At 49.5% G+C, this 22,070-nt stretch overlaps 1 protein-coding gene across 1 annotated transcript; it reads left to right on the top strand.

The window, feature by feature from the left end:
• The first annotated feature begins 6,068 nt into the window (after window positions 1–6,068).
• Window positions 6,069–20,405, top strand: LOC111160593 (immunoglobulin superfamily member 23). The gene is given in 6 exon segments (XM_022523787.1): window positions 6,069–6,132; window positions 7,419–7,489; window positions 13,191–13,500; window positions 15,592–15,864; window positions 17,930–18,083; window positions 20,372–20,405. Coding segments are annotated over 6 exon segments (906 nt in total).
• Window positions 20,406–22,070: the final 1,665 nt, after the last annotated feature.

Genomic DNA, 22,070 nt, shown 5'->3' with positions numbered 1-22,070 from the left:
TGATTTAGGACTGGACTGATTCCAGTTCTGAGAGGTTCAAGAGGACAGACCCAGCCCAGGGAAAGAGAGCTAGCTGGGTTCTCTCTGATGGGAAGGAAAAGGAAGCCGATTCCATCACGCCCCCCAGGCTGAAGATCTGAAGCTGCCAAACGGACCCACTGGGGGAGCTGCTATCACCACCTCCTAGAACAGTGGGGACTCCAAAAGCTGCTACTACTGGAATTGTTGGCTCCAGAACCACGCCACGCTTGCTGGAGTCACAGAGATAAGAGCCTCTCAAAACGCACAAAGCCAGTCACTGGTGGTGCCCCAGAAAAAGACACCAACCTCTCCACCACTGTGCTTGTCAGAATCTGTGGCAGAAACATCATAAGCTCGGCCCCCACTTCACTTCTCCTTTCCAAATCTCACGACGTATGTCACATTGGCAGAACCCTGGCTTCAAGGGAAGTGAGGAAGTGTGGTTTTAGCTTCCCAGTCTCTGTAGCACGGAAAAGCACACCAGAAGAAAGAAGGCTTGAGCCAACAAATTCACAGTCTAAAACCCCTGGGACATTTTCTCTTCAGCTTCCTACATCCAGGGGGAAACCCAAATCTGGTCTTTTCTCAGCCTAAGTAGGGCCTGCTTTGCAGAAAAAGCTCCAGATAATCTCGATTTCTTTGCACCTACTTTTCTACAAGTAACTGGGCAGAGACTTAAAATCTCAATGAATATCACCTTTCATCCTGGCCTAATGGCAGAACCAATAGAGAGAGAGAGAGAGATGCAGAAGTAAAAGAGAGAGAGAAGGCAACGTGTTGGCTTTATTACCTGAATAATAAAGAATATCAGGAAACCTAAGTGAGCTATGTGGCCCAATGGACTTGCCTCCGCCCCCCTCTTTTCTGCTCCCTTAAATTGAGCAGCTTAATTTAGGATATAAATTTGGCTGTGTATGACAGTCAAAATAAGAATAGCTTTAGTTACATACAAATACATGGAAATGTATTCTCTCTGCTGTAACAGTGCAACCGCTCTGTTCTGTGAAGGTGTCAGGAGCCTGGGCTCTTCCATCCTGTTCTTGGCCATCCCTATGGAGTTGCGCTTGTCCCCATGGTCCAAGATACCACACCACCTCGTCCCCACCCTGGACCGAAGGAAGGGAAAACAAGAAAGGAGGGGCCCAGTCCTTTAAGGGCATGACCCCAAAACTGCACTTCTGCTCACACCTCATTGACCAGAACCTGGCCTCCAGGCCACACTTGCTGCAAGGGAGGCTGGGAAATATAGTCTTTATTCCAGGCAAAAATGTGCCCAGCGAAAACTTCTTTAACTGTGAAAGAGGGAGCTAATATATCGGGGGTGTGGGCACCACTAGTTTCTCTCCCATATAATCTTACTTCCAGTAGGCCCTTTATCACGTGGCAGACCAAAATGGACCCTTTTTAGAGAAAAGCAAATCCAAAAATGGAGGGAGGGGGTCTGAGCCATGCAAGCTCAGTTTACTCTCCCAGACTCATCAATCTCATAACAAGGAAGTGGGACATAAGCCATAGCCTTATTCCAACTCCAGGTTTCTAACTGGGGCACTACTGGCGTTTTAAGTGAGACAAGTCTGTGTCACAGAGAACAGTCCCTCCTATTACTGCAGGACGTTTAGCCCAGTAAACACCAGTACTCTTCTGTCCTCAAGCATGGTGACAACCAAAATGTAGACAGATATTTCCAACCCCCCTGAAGGAGCTGGGGCACCAGTCCTTCCATGGAAACAGGAAACACATGGGATAGGACCTCACTCTATCCAAACCTAGCCCTGGCGGGATACAGGGTCCTTTCGGCCTTCCAGCTGCCTTTTACAATTCATCTTTGTCCAGAGCCCCCCAGAACTGGCTATTTGTCCTGTTATTAATGAAATGATGCTTTACTGCTCCCCTCTAACACATCACACCCTTGCACATGTGCGCATGCGCATGCACACACCCGCACGCCAAGAGACCTGAACGATGATGTTGCCAGCAATACAGGACCTAATCTGTGCCTCAGAAAACTCATCATCCCAGGACCGGAGGAAGTGAAGCTGGCTTGGAGTGAGCGTGCCTTACCAGGGTTTGGCTTTGGACTCTCTCCTCCAAGTGGAACTCATGTTCTTTTTTCTTTTTCTTTTTTTTAACTCTAGACATTATTCAAATTTCACCAATTTTTCCATTAATGTCCTTCTTCTGTTGCAGGACCCCATCCAGGATCCCATGTCGCATTTAGTTTTCATGTCTCCTGAGTCTCCTTTGTGACAAGTTCTCAGTCCTACCTTATTTTTTCATGGTCATGATCATTTTAAGGAACACAGGGTATTTTGTAGAATATCCCTCCATTTGGGTTTGTTTAAATTTTTCTCACACTTAGACTGGGGTTCTGGGTTTGGGGGTGGGGAGAATACCATTAGGTGAAGTGGTTCTTCTTCTTCTCCTCCTCCTCTTCCACATCGTTCTCCTCCTCCCCCTCCTTTTTCTTCTCCTCCTCCCCTTTGTTCCCCAACACCCCCTCCCCTTTCTTCCTCCTCCTCTTTTCCTCCTCCGCCTTCTTCTTGAAGTATCCTTCTTATCATATTACTTCAGGGCCTACATAATATTCACATGACATCACTATAGCCAGGTTGAACTTGCTCTATGGGTTAAGCTATCTGACTCTAACGAAAGAGAATGACTCATTAGATGTTGTATCTGCCATTTGCATGCTTTTTTCCTACTTGATTAATCCCTTCCCCAAATTATCTATGGGTTTGATGATGATTTGTTATGATTTCTGCAAATGTAACTTAGCTATTTCCTGGAGTACCAGCAAGGGTTGATTTCAACTTCATCCGACCTTGACTGGACGATAAAGACAAGCTACGTATATGTCTGTTCCTTGTCTTTTTTCTTTAAATAATTTTTAAAACTCTTAATGGTTTTCTTTAAAAAAAAGCTCATGAAATAAAATTTACCATCTTAACCATTTTATTTTATTTATTTTTTTTAAAGATTTTATTTATTTATTTGAGAGAGCGACAGTGAGAGAGAGCATGAGCGAGGAGAAGGTCAGAGAGAGAAGCAGACTCCCCGTGGAGCTGGGAGCCCGATGCGGGACTCAATCCCGGGACTCCAGGATCATGACCTGAGCTGAAGGCAGTCATCCAACCAACTGAGCCACCTAGGCGTCCCCATCTTAACCATTTTAAAGGTACAGTTCAGCAGTAAGTATCTTCATATCGTTGTGCAACAAATCAGGGCTCATGTTCTTTCAGCGACACACCCAAATTTGTTGCAGTTATGTGGACAGATTTGTTTCATTTCATCATTATGTTTTTGCTGTCATCTGCAATGATGAAAGTAGCCTATTAGTGTGTAATTTTGTGGGTGGTGGTGTTTAAAAACTGAGTTGAGCTTATTTAAGTCGTTTTAAAGTCAGATGTTGAGTAAATAAATAAAAGTGCAGATGGGGTGTGACTATGGAAGGAATTAGGATGTGGTATAAGAAAGGCTGAGGTTTGGGAAACGCAGACTGCTAAATCCTCCTCCTCCCCCCAGGGCATCCCTTACCCATCCTCAGTTTCCACTAGATCCCAAACCACGCGCTCTCAAAAAAACTCTGTTTTTCACCTTTCCTTTCCTTCAGAGTTCCTTTGGAAGCATGTAACTAAATCCCAAATCAAACTTCCATGAAGATTGATGGGAATCTATAGCCTCAGATGACACAAAAGCTGAAAGATTAGACCAGCTTCAGGCACAACTGGATCTAGCTGCTTAAATGATGTCATCAGAAATATGTTCATCTATTCGCTATGCTTTCTTCTGTGTTGGCCTCCTTCTAGGTGGCCTTTGTAGCCATGGTGGAAAGAAAGCCACAGCTGCTCCACATTTAGGTCCCTTCAGCTTTGCAAGGCAGACAGAAAGAAAATACTTTACTCCCCAGAGTTCCAATAGAAGTCCTCTGTTTAATTTTCCTGGGCCTGTGTGGGCGGTGCGCCCAGCTATCACAGAAGCTCGGGGTTGAAATGCTCTTATTGGCTAGGCTTGGGTCACGTGCCCAACCCTCCCCCAATCACTGTGATTGGAAGAAGAAATGCTCTGATTAGCCAGACCCAGGCCTCCTCTCCCTGGAACCGTGGGAAGGCTGGTTTCTCAAAGCAAAATCCAGATGCTGTTACCCCAATAAAAGAGGCAGTAAGCTAGATAAGCTGGAACCCCAGACTCCTCATCCACGGATGGTTATTAATCGTGTTGCAAATATTTGCTTATCACCCGCTGGTAGTCCTGTGGCCTGGTTAGTCACCCCAGCAAGGCCTCATAAAAGTCATAACAAAAGGCAGTGTGGGTAATGCTAATAAAGATATCACCAAGTCACTTGATAAAGACTATTTTCAAAGACTTGTGGGTGAAACTTTGCCCCAGAGAAGAAACCTGGACCTCACCAGGAGGGGAAAGCATGAGCTGCTGAGTCAGATAGGAGTTCAAATTCCAACACTCCCATGACACTCACTTATTCATTGTTCATTCACTATTAAAAAAAAAAATTACTGAGCACCCATGATATGCCAGGCACTGTCCTAGACAATGTGGACACAGCCAGACAAAATCTGGACAAAACCCCTACCCTCCTGATGTTCTAAAGATGGTGTGGGAATGGGGAGATAAAGAATAAACAAGTGAATGAAGAAATGAATCATTTCAGACAGTAGCAATTTTTGGAAAGAAAAGAAAACAGTGTATCTTGCCAGCAAGAAGCTGGGGTTTCCCCTGGTGCAGGCATTAGGGAAGGCCCTTTGGAGGAGTTGCTATTTGATTTGCGAATGGAACAATGAGACGAAATCAGCCATGAGATGACTTGTGAAAGGTGCTAAGGCAAGACAGCAGCAAGTGCTAAGGACCTGAGGTGACTCCCTCCAAGAACTGACAAAAGCCATTGTGAATAGCTGTGTGAGGTTAGGTGAATTACTTAGCCTCTGTGAGCCACTGGAAAGTGAGGACGATCATTCTGACTCCCCGAGGTTGCTATGAAGATTCAATTAAACAACAATCCTTAAAGGTCAAGTGCTGTGCCTGGCATATGATAGATGTTCAATAAACGCCAGCTATCTGTTTGAGTGATACAACTATTGAGGAGGAAAGAATGGGTCCAAAGGATGAGAGAATGGAGCTTTTGTGGCTTATCCTTCCAGAATCCAAATTCAGGATATAGTATGAGCAAGGCCCCAAGAAAGGGCTTTTGAACATGCCTCCAGGACATCCTGGATACCAACAATACTTCGCATTATTTTTTTTAAAGATTTTATTTATTTATTTGATGGAGAGAGAGATCACAAGCAGGCAGAGAGGCAGGCAGAGAGAGAGGGAGAAGCAGGCTCCCCGCTGAGCAGAGAGCCCGATGCGGGGCTTGATCCCAGGACCCTGAGATCATGACCTGAGCCGAAGGCAGAGGCTTAACCCACTGAGCCACCCAGGCGCCCCAATACTTCGCATTATTTTAATAGCTATTGCCATTCATCGAGCACCTACTCTATGTCAGGCCCTCTGCTGGGCATCTGATGTCCCTGGGCCCCCCCGACTCTGAGGCAGGCACTATCGTCAGCACCCTCATTTTACAGAGGAGAAAAGTGGAGACTCTGAGCTGACAGTCATGGAGTCTGGAGCCAAGTCAGGAGGCAAGAGAGGCCCCTGCCACCTCCTATGTGATGACCTTTGGCCATTCCTCTCTGGTGTGAAGTGACAGAGGCAGGACAATTCTGCCCCACCCTCCATCTTCATCATTCTCCACGGCAGAAGGGCTGGAAAAGGGGGGCAGGGAGGGAAGAGAGCAAAACCGCAGAACCTCTCCTCCCAGAATCCCATCCCTGCGTGTTCCCCACCCACCACTACCATTAACCCAGTGATGGAGAAGAGTGCAGGTCTGGGAGGTGAATCCCCAGCCAGGAGCAGGAGCCAGGCAAGGAAGCAGGGGTGTGGCCAGGACAGGGGCAGGGCCAAAGTCACATACTTGACTGTGAAGTCTAGAAGGCCCCACTCCTGACAGGGTGACCTCCCCTGCGCGACGCCACACCTGGACAGAACGCGGCATGAGGTGTCCTCTGGACGCCAGACCGGGCCACAGCCCTGCCTGGAAGGGGCTACTTCTAACAGGTGCGTAAGGAACAATGGGTTCACCCACAGGTTGGGGACAGGGAGAGGACACCCCCAGGGAGAGTCTCTGTCCAAGTCAGAGTTGCCCCCTCTCAGAGCTCTGCCTCTAGTCAGTTGAAAGAGGCACAAGAGCTCTTGAGGTCCCCCCAAGAAGGGGGGTGTGCTCTTTTTTTTTTTTTTTTTAAAGATTTTTTTAGAGACACAGTGAGAGAGGGAACACAAGCAAGGGGGGCGGTGGGAGAGGGAGAAGCAGGCTTCCTGCTGAGCAGAGAGCCCGATGCGGGGCCCAACCTCAGAACCCTGGGATCTGACCCGAGCTGAAGGCAGACACTTAACAACTGAGCCACCCAGGTTTGACCCTTTTTACCAAGGAAAGAAGTGAGGCTCAGAGAGGGGCAGAGTCACCTGTCCAAGATAGCAGGCTGGGGAAGGTAGAATCAGAACTCAGGACCAGGACCACCCCCACCCAGCCCTTTTTCACTGAGCACCATGGCTCACCCCAGCTAGCTACATTTAATAATAATTTCTAAATAATAATAATAATAAGATAGGGGCACCTGGCTGGCTCAGCTGGTTGAGTGTGGGATTCTTGGTTTTAGAGCAGGTCACAATTTCATGAGTCGTGGGATGGAGCCCCTCCTGGGGCACCACACTCATCACAGAGTCTGCTTGAAGATTCTCTCTCTCCCTCTGTCCCGCCCTCCACTCACATGCTCTCTCTCTCAAATAAATAAGTAAATCTCTTTTTAAATAATAATAATAATAGGGATGCCTGGGTGGCTCAGTCAGTTAAGCATCTGTCTTCAGCCGGGGTCATGATCCCGGGGTCCTGGGATGGAGCCCTGCGCCTGGCTCCCTGCTCAGTGGGGAATCTGCTTAAGACTCTCCTTCTCCCTCTGCCCCTCCCCCCTGCCCGTGCTCTTTCTCTCTCTCAAATAAATAAATAAAATCTTAAAAAATAATAATAAAATAGTCATAATATCAAGAGGTCACGTGACGACTTCTCCATGCCATTCTGTTCTAAGTGCTTTCATGTTGTAACATATAATTCTTAACCCTATGAAGTAATGGCTGGATGATCTCCACTCTATGGTAGGGGAAACTGAGGCACAGAGAGGTTATGTGCCTTCCCCAGGCCACCCAGCTTAGAAGTGGCAGAGGGAGAATTTGAACCCAGATGGTCTGGCTACCAAGAAGACACTTTCCAAAGATGACACACACGCACCTCTCAGAAAGTAAATGAATTGCCTCCTTTTCCAGGTCTTAAAAGGTCTGGTTCCACGTAGTTTCAAAACCCCAAACGCCACTCTATTTCAAGTTTCGCCTCATCCCCAGCTCAGGCCTGTGTCTGACTACAGTGAGATTGTAGTGGGACATGGTGGGCCTTGGGCCGATTTCTCCGTGTGTCCTTCCTCCCCACCCAGAGATGTGGTCCGTGGCCTCCTCAGGGCCATGGGCAGAGAGGAGGAAGGCAAGGAAGGGGGCAGGAAAGCTTCTATTTGGCTACTGTATTTGTAAAGAGTGAAGGCCTTCTGTATAGTTGAGGCACCGTTGCCGGATCTGTCGGGGGGGGGGGACGACACTTTGAGGACCCTTGTCACTGCAGACTATGTTCCTGGGGCTCCATGAACTGGGCCCCACTAGAGGCTTGCCACCATCTTCCAGTGCCCTCCAGCCTCTTTCTGCCAAGGTCAGCCCCTTGGGAGCCCCATCCCATGAGGGTCTTTGCCAGACAGCCTCCACCTGGCTCCCTGCGGAGGCATCCACCACTGCCTCATGGGAAACACGAGGACACCTCTGTTGTCCCACGGAACGCTGGAGGCGTGGGTCATTTCCACTCTGGCCTCCATTCCCTCAGCCCCGCAGGCCCTTCCCTCTCCATCCCTCACTTGGAGACCTAGAGGTCTAAGTCCCTGCAAATTCCAGCTGACGCATTTCTAGTTCCCCGGGACAGTTTCCCTTGGAGTCGCCCTCACTTGGCCTGGGGAGGAGGAAAGCCCCAGGACTCCCCTCACCCCTGGGGGGAGGGCTCGAAGTTCATTCTCAACTCTCCCCCAGAGAGCCTCACTCTGGGCCTCCCCCTCTTCTCCAGGGGCTCTTGGCCTCCATTCCAGTAGACTGGCAAGGGCTGGAGTGGCCGAGGCCGGCAGAGCTAGTGATGTAATCCCTGTTTTGAGACCTCAGCCGGGCATGGAGGTTCTCGGCAGCTGCTCTTCCGCCCTCAGCCTCTGGGACCTCGGTGGAAATTTTGAGAGCCCGAGGAAGTCAAGTATAACATCTCGCCTGTGTCTCTATATTTAACTGCCGATTCGGGAAGTGTCCCTGACTGAAATAGCCATGCTCCTAAAACCTAAGAGTTCTGGAATCATCTCGATGGTTCCACCTCTGAAATTCCATCCTTTATCCTGCAGACTTAAAATACATGTGTGTGTATATATAAAATCTATATAATACCTGAATGAGACTGTCCCCAGCCCTGAAAATTCATGATCTCACTGAATGTCAGACACTGCTGGGAAATGATTACTATCAAGCACCTTCCTTGAGGTGAGCGGGGAAACTGAGGCTCGGAGCCCAGAAATAATAAGTGGCAGAGTCAGGGTTACAAACCAGGCTCCAGTGGCCTCCAAGTCTCCAAGTGAAACCACGATTCTTTTTTTTTTTTAATTTTTTAAAAGATTTTATTTATTTATTTGACAGACGGAGATCACAAGTAGGCAGAGAAGCAGGCGTGGGGGGGGGGGAGCAGGCTCCCCGCTGAGCAGAGAGCCGGATATGGGGCTGTGATGCCAGGACCCTGGGATCATGACCCGAGCCAAAGGCAGAGGCTTTAACCCACTGAGCCACCCAGGCGCCCCTGAATCCATGATTCTACAGCAGCTGAAGGAAGGGTCCCCAAGATGGGAGGTCTCCTTAAGGAGCCTTGGGGACACTCGTGGAATCACCAGGGACCTGCAATGGTGTCAGAGTCAGAACTTCACCCCCGACTGCAGACCCGGTGACCTGAGATCTTCCACTTCAATTACTTATTCAACAAACACCCCTGCTCTCTTGGGGCTCATGGTCCAGAGAAAAGACAGACCCATCCCCGAGTGGGTAGGGTAGGAATGTGGGGGCCCAAAGAAGATGAAGCTGGGGAGGCACTGGCCAGGGAAGACCCTTTCAAAATAAGAGCTCAGGGAAATGTGATGTCACTTTTGCAAACTGCATCCCTGTGCCCTCTGTTTCATAAAAGGGTAAGAATGCAGATATTTTTCCATCAAAAAAAAAGCGACACCCTGAGAGCTCCCATCACTCCATCTGCTGAGGTCCCTGCCCGGACACTGTAGCGTCCATCACCAAGCATCCCTGAGGGTCAGGGAGGGGTTCAGAAGGGGGGTGCCTGGGCTGAACCTGGAATCACAGCTGGATGAAGAGATTCTAGGTAGGGGGACCCACGCGTGCCAAGGCCTCGAGGCCAGGGCAACTGCACAGAGCTCAGTCTGCCTGATGCAGTGAGGGAAGAGTGGTAAGACGGGCGTGGAGATGTAGGAGGGTGCTAGGTGAGGGGATCTGTGCTGTGTTCTGAGAGCACTGGGGAGCCACGGAAGGCTTATGAGCAGGGGAACAGAAAAGTCACACCAGGGGTGCCTGGGTGGTTCCATGGGTTAAGTGTTTGACTCTTGATTTTGGCTCAGGTCATGATCTCACAGTTGTGAGATCAAGCCCCGTGTGGGGCTCCGTGCTCATCGGAGGAGGCCACTTGAGATTCTCTCTCCCTCTGCCCCTTCCCCAACTCTCTCTCAAATAAATAAATCTTTTTTTTTAAGATTTTATTTATTTATTTGGCAGAGGGAGACACAGCGAGAGAGGGAACACAAGTAGGGGGAGTAGGAGAGGGAGAAGCAGGCTCCCCGCTGAGCAGGGAGCCCAATGTGGGGCTCAATCCCAGGATCCCAGGATCATGACCTGAGCCGAAGGCAGACGCTTAACAACTGAGCCACCCAGGCGCCCTGAAATAAATCTTTTTTTAAAAAGAAAAACATACCAGTTGCCCACTCAGAGATAAAAATCAGTGGAGGTACGAGGGGGACAGTGAGCCCCACCCACCCAGAATGCCCTATAACAGCATCCTATATTTCTGATCCTTAAAATGTAACCACTTATTGTATTGGGCTTTTTTTTTCATCCTTAAAAAAGTCATATTTACAGCACACCGAGGACTTGTGATTACAGAAGCAAGAACGGTTAACAGTGATGGTAATGATAACGATAATGTCAAGCATTGATCTGGCTGTCACCTAGTTGGGACACCGTTCTAAGCCCTTTACAAGCATAAGATCAGGGCTTTTCAACATCGACACTACTCGCATTTGGGGTCCAGTGCTTCCTTGTCACCAGGGCTGTCCTGAGCATGGTAGGAGGCAGAGCAGCCTCCTTGGCCTCTACCCACTGGGTTCCAGTAGCAGCCCCCCCACCATCATGACAACCAGAAAGACTTCTAGATATTGCCAATGTCCCCTGCGGGGAGCACATCATCCCCAGTTGAAAATCACTGGAGGCATTATTATTCCCATTTTAAAAATAAGGAAACTGACGCTCAGAGAGGATAAGTAACTTTCCCAAAGTCAATAGAGTTAATAAGTTTCAGGACATGCACACTGGCAGTGCAGTTCTGGATCTTACACTCCGGTGTGTGTGCATTTGTGTGTGTGTACGTGTGTGTGTGCATGTATGTGTAAAAGACTACTGAGAACATTTATGCTTTCTTATTTCCTTTATTCAAACTTTAATTTTTGAATGCGTTGTACGTTCCAACGCTTCAAATCTCAAAGATATAGAAAAGACCTTGTGACGTCTCTGTCTACTTACCCAGTACCTCTGACCCTTCTCTCCCCGCCGTCACACACAGCCACTGTTTCTATGTTTCCGGGATTCCTTTGCATGTTTATAAGAAATGCAACTATATATTTACTTTTCTTCCGTTTTTACACCAAAGGTAGCATACCATAAGAACTAGCCAGCAGCACGCATTTGTTTCTTAACTACATACCCTGGAGCTCTTTCCTTCTCAGTTCATGCCATTCTGGAGTTCTTCCTCCTCCTTTTGTACAGGTGTATCATTCCACTGTGTGGACGGACCATAACTTATTAAACCGGTTCCCTATGGGTGGGCACGTGGGTATTTCCAATCCTTAGCCATTATAACTAAGGTGTGGCAAAAGAACCCTGCCCATTAGTCATTTTATATTGAGAAAGTGTATCTGTAGAACACATTCCCTGACATTTAATTTCAGGATCAAAGGATATAGAGGGGCACCTAGGTGGCTCAGTTGGGAAAGCGTCTGCCTTGGGCTCACGTTACAATCTCAGGGTCCTAGGATCGAGTCCCATATTGGGCTCCCTGCTCAGCAGAGAGTCTGCTTCTCTCTCTGCCTGCTACTCCTCCTGCTTGTGCGCTCTCTCTCTCTCTCTCTCTCTCTCTGTGTGTGTCAAATAAATAAATACAGTCTTTAAAAACAATAATAATAACGTGCATTTCTCTTACCATGAGCACGACTGAGCATTTTCCCAATATTGACACATCTGAATTTTCTTTTCTATGAATTGCCTACCCATATTCTTTGTATATGTTTCTGTTAGGTTGCTGATATTTTCTTACTGATATCTCAGAGCTTTTTACATATTAGTGAAATGAGCCCTTGGTCTGTGAGATCTGTTGCAAACCGTCTTTCCTGGTATGTCATTGTTCTTTTGATTTGTGGGTGGTTATTTGTTGTTGGTTTTTTTTTTCCACTTGGCCAAAGTCCTTTACATTTTCATCTCAGTTGTTTCCGTCTTTTAAGGCTGGACCGTGTTCTTACTGCAACAGCCACCAATCCAATGAGAGGCAGAAGACTGGGGTGGCTGGGTATGTGCAAAGGGTCTGAAGCCAGACTCCAAGGATTCCACTCCAAGCACTAAGCCACATGGAAATTTAATTAAAGGAAGTGAGAGCAACTGGGGATGATAGGGGCACACTCACCGTCTACTTTACTGACGGAATTTTGCCTGCCTGGTTGTGGATCACAGCTCTGCTTTTACCACCTAGGACATCCTAGACAATGGTCTTCAGGTCTCTGAACTTCCATTTCCTCAGTCCTCCTGGGGGTGTAATAGTTGTGTCATTCAGGGTTGAGGCAGGAAAATGGTCTACTCAAAAGGAGTAATGGTGGGGGAGGGTAAAAAAAGGGACTATTTGCAGAGATGTAGACAGGGCATAGATAAACCCATCTGAGATCGTGCAGCACCCAGAGGCTAGTCATGGCAGAAAGCTCTTACCTCCTCTGTGCTAGAAACCCTAAGAGGAAGACCAGACCCCCCCAAACCCAAAGACAATGGTATATGGAGAGGGACCAGGAGCTCTAATAGAGGGACACGGCTGACTGGTGTTGATGGAGGAGGGAGGGAGTTGGGGGACCAGCTACCTCAAGGTCACTCCCATTGGCAAAAGCCAACCCGAAGCAAAAGACACAGGGACCTGACAATGCAGATCAAAGAAGTCAGCCTTCCAGGAAGCAGAATGGGGCAAAGAAGGTCAGAAAATGGATCGGCAGGATTCCCTGAGTAATGTGTGCTTGGTGGCGTTGATGAAGGAGTAAGATAATAAAGGTTCAATGCTTAGAACAGTGTCTGGCTTGTGGGAGGTGCTCAGTGAGTATTTCCTTTTATTTCTTTTAAGATTTCTTTATTTTAGAGAGAGAGAGAAAGAGAGAGAACAAGCAGGGGGAGGGGCAGAGGAAGAGGGAGAGAGAGAATCCTCAAGCAGACTCCCCGTTGAGTATGGAGCTCAAGCCCAGGACCCTGAGATCATGACCTGAGCAGAAGTCAAGAGTCAGACACGTGACCGACCGAGGTACCCAGGCGCCCCCACCCCCACCCCCCACCCCGTACACTATCTCTGTTATCATCACTGTTTTCGACTCTCAATGTGCCACACTCTTTGCCAGCTCGGGAAGGGTTACTTGCTGGGGCAGCATCTCGCCTTTGGTCCCATTCGCTCCCTCTGATCTCTCCTCTCCCTTCCTACCTCCTCCAAGGCATCCTGTTCTGCCTCCTTGGAGCTGCCCGCCCCTGCATCTCCAGATGCCCTGACTGAAGGAGCCAGTGCCCGCCTGCCTGTCCCCGGAAGCCCGAATGATATTCTCTCCACTTCTTGGTTCCGAGGGCACAACGCCCAGCCAGAGACTATGATCTTCTCCCCTGAGGGCCTCCCAGGGCCCAAACACACAGGCCAGGAGACGCCGGACACCCAAAGCAGCCTGATCATAGGAAACCCGACAGCTTAAGACACAGTGCCGGAAACCAACAGAGGACGCAGGAGTGCAACAGAGCAGATAGCTGACCTGGGTGAGTGGGGCCCAAAGGGACCAAGTTCTCAGGCAGAGAGACCGGTGTAGGCAAGGCTGGAGGGTCAACAGAGATCTGGGAAGCATAAGAAATTGGGAGCAGAGCCGTGTAGGGGGTGCGGGCCATGAGAGGCTTTGGGAGGTGGGCAGAGCTGGTGGTCTGCAGCACTGACTGTGCAGGGCCTGAGATTTCCACTCAACAAAACACTTACCAGCGCTGATTCTTGTGTACGCATCAAATCCTCTTTCAGTGCTTCTCTGTCCTGGGTGAGGCTGGGCTCATGAGCAGAGACATGGGAGAATCCAGCCTAGGAGACAGGTAGGGCTCACTAGGGGAGGGGCCATCTGAGCTGGGACCTGTAGGCAGAGCAGGAATTGGCCCCAGGCCGAGTGGGAGAAAGTCCTCCTACAGAGAGGTGAGCTGAAGTAAACACCAAAATGCAGGATGGACTGACTCCAACTTACTAAGCTCTCACTACATACCAAACACAGGGGATTTCACAATGACCTGAGAAAGCAGATGCTCCGAGCACCAACCCCACTGCACAGGTGGGGAACTAAGACTGAGAGGTGATGTCAATAGCCTGTGGTCACCTAGAAGCCAAAGGCCAAGCTGGGATCTATAAGACTTTTTATGGTCCTAGAGCTTATCTCCTTCCCCCATGACCTCTCTAGCCCAGCACCATCTTCAGGGTACCAAATGGGGTAGAGGTCCCCCATGCCCATGCCATGCTCAGCCCAGAGCTTGTGCAGACTCTGAAACCAGGACAGCCTTGCAAAGATGTGGTGTTCCACCTCTGACCAGCCAGGTGTCCTTGTAAATTGACTTCGCATCTGTGTACTTCAGTGTCCTCATCTATAAAACTGAGTCACAGTAGAACCTACCCCATAGAGTTGTTTTGAGGATCTCAGGAGTAAATCTGGTGTTCAGGCTTTGTTGATCATGACCCACCGTGAGAAATGAACTTCACATCGTGACCCAGTGTATATGCATACACGCATACACACACACACACACACACACACACACGAGTAAGACACGTGTCATAAAATAAGTTATTGCTATGCACAATGCATTCTGATATTTTCTATATTATAGTTCATATCACATTTCAAACACTGATTATAACTTCCTAAATGATTTCGTCCAAGCATGGATGGGTCTCACTCACTCATAACCAGCCATGAGTTAGCATGTGTTTGGAATGGTGTCTGGCTCCTTGTAAGAGCCAGATCCAAGTAGATATTACACTGATTCTTGTTTCTAAACCTGGAGTGCTCTTTCTCCTCCTGCAAAGCTTAGCTGAGACACCATCTCCTCCAGGAAGCCTTCCATGAGTTCCTGGTTGGATCTAAAGTTCTTTTCACTTTATCACATTGCACTGGAATTGGGAATCAGCTCAGTGGGGAGGCTCCCGACACTCACCACGACATCAGACTTCCAGGTCCAAATACTCACCGTGCCTCTCTGACCACAAAACCTGGGTCTAAGAACCCCTGGACCTCAAGTCTTTAACCTGGAAACAGAACTGTTATGGGTGCCCCATCTCTATAAAGAGGGTTCCCAGCAGCCAGTGGCACAGGTCCCAAGCCTTGGAGGCCCTCCCTTGACTCCTCTCTCTCTCTCTCTCTCCAATCTATCAGCAAATCCTGGGGGCTCTGCTTTCAAACTGATCCAGAATCCAGCCACTCCTTCCAGGTCCTTGGCCTTGCCCTGGGCCCGCTGAGGGATGGGCAGCTGGGATATTTATACACCAGTCCATGCCAGTCATAGCGCAGTGCCCTGGCTGGGCCCATCTCCCAATTCTCTGGCCTGCTCCCTCCTTGGCCGGAGCAGGCTCTGGCAGCCAAAGAAAGTGCCCGGGCAACAGGTGCCATGTGGCCGTTGGACATGGTGAGGGTGAGGGGCTGGGACGGGGGTGCCAACAACTACGCTACGGCCCCATGTCTGGAGCAGCACTGGACACCGATCAGGAACTCCAAACACACTTGTTGATGAATGAATGAATGAATGAATGAATGTTGGACAAGAGAAGTGCTTGGGCTCTGTGAGTGCTCCCCAACCACATGACCGTGCTCTCCATTCACACAGCCAGCTCCAACGGCATGAAGCTGCTGACATTCCCCTACGACTCTGAGGGCGTTATCCAGAGTGACCTAAACTACTCAGTGATCCTGGAGTGTCTGGCTTCTTCCATCACCCCCAAACCTGTGCTGCACTGGACCTTCAATGGGGAGCCCTACCAGACTGGGGCTAGGCTGATCATCCGGAGGCTGTCCTGGGAGCACCTGGGCACCTACGTGTGCACAGCCAAGACCAGCCAGGGACAGTACTCCTCCTCTCCTGTGACCCTCGCGCTGCCACGTGAGTCCCCCACTCCCACCCCAGACTTCTGCCTCCTCGGTTGCATTGAGTCACTTACACAGCAGTCCCTTCTGAGTGCCTTTCTAGCCAAGATGTCGTCCTCTCCTTCCATCTGCCTGGCAGAGTGGGGACTATTAGCCCATTTTACAGAGGCTGCAGCTCACAGAGATGAACTCTAACGAAAGCTCAGCTCGGGATCTGGAATCAGTTGTTTGGGTCCCAGCTCCAACAATTTGTTGGCTACGTGAACTTGACTTCTCTAGGTCTCAGCACACATCTGCAACACACACACACAATGCAGGTGTTAATGAGTGGTTCTGAGGACAGGCTTTGCAATTTGAATTCTGACTCCGCCACTTCCTAGCTGTGTGACTTTAGACCACTTCCTTGATTTCTCTGTGCCTCAGTGTTCTCGTCTATAAATTGGGGAAATAATAGCTCCCACCCCGAAATATAGCTGTGAGCATTCAATAAGGAGGCAAACAGCTTAAAGTCATAGTGCCCAGTGCTACTGAACGCTAGTGCTCAGAAAGCATGAGTTAGTATCGTAGCTGCAATTACCATTATCCATATTATTATTAATTTTGTGACCATAACTATATGCAGTGGCATGTGTGGAGCCCCAGGTGGCAGCTGGGATCAGGAAAGTGGTCTGGGAGAGGGTTAAGCCTGGGTTCAATTCCCACCCTTGTGCCTTCCTGGCCAGGTGATTTAGGATAAGGGACATCCCTTCTCCGGGCCTCTGTTTCTTCCTGGATGTAACAGGAAGTGACAACAGGGGTGACTCTGTATACCTCCGCATGACTGTCATAAGGAGCAGAAATAATACATGAGTGAGGCCAGCAGAACACCTGTTAGAAAGCAGGTGCTTTAAGGGTTCCTGGCCCATTCTGTCAGTGGAGCATGTGACTCTTGATCTTGGCCTTGTGAACGCAAGCCTACTTTAAAAAAGAAGAAGAAAGCAGGTCCTTTAGATAGCAGCTAGCCTCATGAATATTATTTTTCGTGTACTTATGCATGGAGGACGAGAGGCCTGGAGTGAGCTAGAATGGTACAAAGAACCTGGCCAGTTAGGGAAGCCAGGGAGGGATCTGGGCAGCAGGGAACACATGAGCCAAGGTCTAGAGCATGGGAAGGGCATGGGGTGATGGAAGGTCTGGCTTGGCTGGGTCTCAGAGAACTGCTACTTCTTCCCAGCCAGGCTCCAGTAGGAGCTTCAGGATTTAGTTTGGGAGTGATTCATTGGGAGAAAAAAAGGTTGAAATCCTGTAGCAGCAGGTGACTCTTGTATGCTCATTAAGAAAGACCCCCTTTATTCATTCATCAGCGGTACTAGAAATGTTTATTGGCTGCCTACTACATGACCACCCCGTACTGGGGGGTGCTGGGGACATTCTGGAAGACAGCCCTGGCCCTGTCATCAAGTAGTGATGTTTGAGTGAGGGACAGAGCAGTGGGGGACAGACCCTTCCACAAACAGTAATGGTCAGAGTGGGCAAGACTGGGGTAGGGGAGCCAAGGGATGTGGGACCCAAGGGGCCACCTGACCCAGCAAGTAGGTCAGGGAGGTCAGATGTCCCCCACTGGAGGAGGGGACATCTGAGCTGGAACTAGGATACATAAGAATTATCCAGACCAAGGGAAGGAAAATGGCATAAATTGTATTCAGGCCAGGAGGTTGGAAAGAGAAGTGAACTTAGAAAGTTGAGTAGAGTCCAATGGAACTAAGTTATAAAGGTGAGGAGAGAAGGAGGGCTGGCCAAGTGGCAGGGCATCAAAGGCTAAAATGAGGGATGCTTCCTCCCCAGGTCCTGGGAAGCCACAGAAAAGTTCTGAGCAGGGGAGGAACAGGGTCAAGTCTGATCTTTCCACAAACCTCTCTGACTTCTAGTTGTGGGGAAGTGGAAAGGGAGAGACTAGGGCAGGAGAGCCAGGAGGAGGCTGGAGTGGAGACCAGAGTGGGGAAGGGGGGGTAGACTGAAGACACATTTAGGGGGTGCAAGGGTGGAAGCGGGGCTGTGGAGGGAGGATGGCTCCTCCAGTCTTGCCCCTTCTTGGTCCCCAGAAGACAACGTGGATCCCATAGTCACTGAGCCCATCGAGCCAGACCCCATCCTCTCTGTGTCAGGAGGAGGTGCCATTGCCCTCCTCTTGGCTGGAAATGTGGGGGCCGCGATGCTGATAGGAGGCATAGGCTTCATCATTGTCCAAAGCATAAGGTATGTGCTGTCCTCCGCCCCTGTCCACTGCCTGACACGCTCAGTCCCCACAAGTCAGAGCTCACTCTGCAGCAAGGCAGAAGCCCAACTGGTAGCCTCATCCAAGAAGCTTTGGACTCAGGGAAGAGGATACAGACACTGATGCACCCACCCAACGTGACACTGGGGAGCAAAGAGACAGAGAAGGATTCTGGAGCTCATCTGCCTAGGTTCAAACCCTAGCTCTATTCCTTACCCACAGTGAGGCCATGGGCAAGTCACTCCTGTGGTCTGTGCCTCAGTATGCCCATCTGCAAAATGCCATCCTCGGGGCTGTTGTGAGGATGAAACAAGGTAGTATTTCTACAGTATCCACACCTGTGCCTGGGATGCGGTCCACACCATATTCATTCCTTCTACAAGTATCAACCCAGTGCACACTCTGCCCACACTGGAGAAACCATGGGAATAGCAGCAGGAAGTCCTGGACCTCATGAACTTGCATCTGAGTCAGAAACACCAGCAATTTCCATGATGACCAAGTAAAATATAGATAGCATGTTGGATAATGATGAGCGCTAAGCAGAGGAGTAAGGCTGGGAAGTAAGGCCAGGGTTGGGTGGGGAATGGTTTAACTAAGTCTGAAGGCCTCCCCAGAAAAGTGACATCTGAACAAAGACACTGAGCAAAGGAGGGATGGATGTCAGTGGATGTCTGGCAGAAGGCATACCCAGTGGGGTAAACAGCTGGTGCAAAGGCCCTGAGGTAGGATTTGCCTGGTGTGTTCAAGCCATGGCAAGCCACAGCGTGGCTGGAGTGTGCGAGGAATGGGAAGACAAATAGGCCATGAGATCAGAGAGGGAATGGGGGTAGGGGTGGAAAGACAGCATCAAGGTCTTGAGGGCCCTATAAAGACCTGGTTTGTGTTCTGAGCGACACAAAAGCCATGGACTTACTCTCTGACTTGCATTTCAATCCTAGATGTATTAGCTATTACTGTAATACTATAATATCTTACCATGTATTGAGTGTCTATTATGTGCTTGCTAAACATTATTCTATTTAATTTCCACAAGAGCTCTGCAGGTGTTAGGGAGGAGGGAGAGGAGGAAGGGCGGCTATAGATAAGAAAGAAACTTGTTTTTGTCAAAGAGGAAATTAAGGCTCAGAGAGAAGTGACTGGCCCAGACCCCACATCTAGAGAGGGTTTCAAGCCCAGAACCCTGCCTCACTCCTAATTATCGCCCCTCACCTCCACTGCCTCTTTTCCTGCCATAACAACACAAGCCTTCATAGTTTATGTACTACAAGCTGACATTGTTTGCAAAGGCCTTGTCCATCAACAGGGAGAGGCTGGGGCCAGGTCTCCAGTCCCAGAGTCCCATGCGGAACCTTCCAGGGGTGGAGGAGGGCCAGGCTGTTGTCTGATCCCCCCCCCGCCCCCCCGCACCATCCTCATCACTGTAGCAGCTGTAACTTCCCAGGGGTCCTCAGTAAGTGTCGAGAGCCTTCAAGTCACAGCTACTCTGAGGGACAGGGACGTTCTTGTCCTCATTTTCCAAGTGACTAAACCAGAGAAACTCACCTTGCCCAGGCACGCGCCTCTGACAAATGGCTCACCCCGAACCAAGCCCAGATCCACATCCAAAACCATGTTCTTAGAGAGGAAGCATGATGAGACATCCAGTCCCTGCCTCCACGGGCAGGGAGGAGGGGTCACTTCCGGTCCTCCCACCATTTTGGCCAAGGCGTACAAGGACGTATGAGGACGTACAAGGACATATGAGGACATACGAAGACGTATGAGGACGTACAAGGACGAATGAGGGCGTACGAGGATGTACGAGGCCGTACGAGGATGTACGAGGCCATATGAGGATGGACGGAAGTGATGTCAACCAGGAGGAACCATCCTCTTCCAATCATGGGAGCTTTGGAGATGAGGTCATGAGGACAGGAGTGGCTGTCTTGCCCCTCCCAGTGGGGAAGAGCAGTGCTGGGGAAAGGGGATATGGGCTCAGGGGGAGCCCCACACACGTTCGCCACACCCACCCACGGCCATGAGAGCTCCCTGTTGTTTGCAGTTAAGGCCATGGGCTCTGAAGCCAGGCTAACCCTCTGCCTTATCAGTAAAACAAGGATAATAGTAATTCCTACCTCCAAGGGAAGGTGCGCGGATTATACGACATGGTGGGAGTGAAACACGGCAAATAGTGCCTGGCGGTGGTAAACCTTTCATAAATGTCTGCCACATTAATGATGATGATGATGATGATGATGGCGATCGATCTCTCTCTCTCTCATTATAGGTCGAGCAGACAAAGAATACGGTCATGCTGCTGAAGTGGGCCCTTGTCTGTCAGCATCAGAGGTGATGCTGGGAAGGGCAACGAGAGCATCCTGGGGCTGGGACAAGATGAAGTTCCTGGGGGCTCCAGATGAGACCTCCTCCGTCCTGATGATTTGTCTTTGGGATGTTCCCATCTTGCTGAGCGTCCCAGAGACTGCCTTTCTCTCCCTCACCCCAGCTGCCGGTGCCCCATCTGCCTAGCTCACCAAATCCCTGGAAGCCACCTACACAAGTAGTCCATACTTCATAAAATTCATGGGCTGAAAGCAAAGGATACTTCCTTAAGTGGTTCAATAAAAACAAAAGGAGGAATTTAATACAAGGATCCGGGAAGATTTACAAAACTAAGGACCTATCAGTTAGCACTTGCTGTGTAACAAACTACCTCTCCCCCCGGACCCCCAGTTTAATGGCTTGAAAAGACAGCCATGGGTTTAGCTTACAATTTTTGTACAATTTGGGGCTGCGTTCAGCTGAGCCATTCTTCTGGTCTCTGTTGGGCCCACTCATGCACCTGTGATGAGTTGGCAATCACCCAGGGACTGTCTGGACTAGGACAATTGTCTAAAATAATTCACCTGTCCCCCACATCATCTCTCATTCTGTAGCAGGCCGACCCAAGCTTGTTCACACGACAGAGGGAGGATTCCAGGAGTAAGAGCAGAGGGGCAGTGCCTCTGAAGGCCAAGGTTAAGAATGGCAGTCATCATTCCGGGACTCCTGGATGGCTCAGGTCATGATCCCAGGGTCCTGGGATCAAGTTCCCTTGTTGGGGGGGGGGGTCCCCTATTCAACAGGAAGTCTGCTTCTCCCTCACCCTCTGCCTCTCCCCTGACTCGTGTTCTGTCTCTCAAATACATAAAATTTAAAAAAATCAGTAGGGGCACCTGGGTGGCTCAGTGGGTTAAGCCTCTGCCTTCAGCTCAGGTCATGATCTCAGGGTCCTGGGATCAAGCCCCACATTGGGCTCTCTGCTCAGCAGTGAGCCTGCTTCCTCCTCTCTCTGCCTGCCTCTCTGCCTACTTGTGATCTCTCTCTGTCAAATAAATAAACAAAATCTTTTAAAAAAAATCAGTAAATAAATAAAAAATAAAAATAAATTAAAAAAAAAAAAAAAGGATGGCACATCATCATTTCTGCCACATTCTTCTGGCCAAAGCTAGCCACGTTGCCAGTCCAGATTTGAGGGGTGGGAAAAGGACACCACCTCTTGATGAGAAGTAAAGAATCCGTGGCTCTCTCTCTCTGCCCACGGGTGCTCAGTGTTTCTCCATCCATGTGGGGAAAGACACAATCCCATAACTTCTAAGACCACTGAATTCCTTCGCCTTGTCCCCAAAACCCCTGGAGAAGGCATCCGATTGGCTCACTCGGGTCAGATGTCAACCACAGTCGCATTCCCGTGGCTGAGGTGGGGGCCAGGAGGGTTTGTACAAGCAGAGTTCAGGGGTTCAGCCCTGCCTGTGGGGTTTGTTGCTCATAAAGCCGGGGAGGTTTTGCCTTGTAAACTGAGCAGACACCCCAAAATGTCTTCGACACATGCAGTTTATTTTTGCTCCTTTTCAAAAAAAGAAAAATAAATAAATACATAAACCTGGATACAGAGAAATGGGGGAGGTGGTCACAAGCCCCAAAAGTCTGTGGCCCATTTTTTAAAA

Source organism: Enhydra lutris, unplaced genomic scaffold (genome assembly GCF_002288905.1).
Source record: "Enhydra lutris kenyoni isolate GAN:26980312 unplaced genomic scaffold, ASM228890v2 scaffoldscaffold77, whole genome shotgun sequence".
NCBI classification, from domain to species: Eukaryota; Metazoa; Chordata; class Mammalia; order Carnivora; family Mustelidae; genus Enhydra; species Enhydra lutris.
The sequence above is the reverse complement of the archived record's forward strand: the minus strand, read 5'-3'. Positions and strand labels throughout refer to the sequence as shown.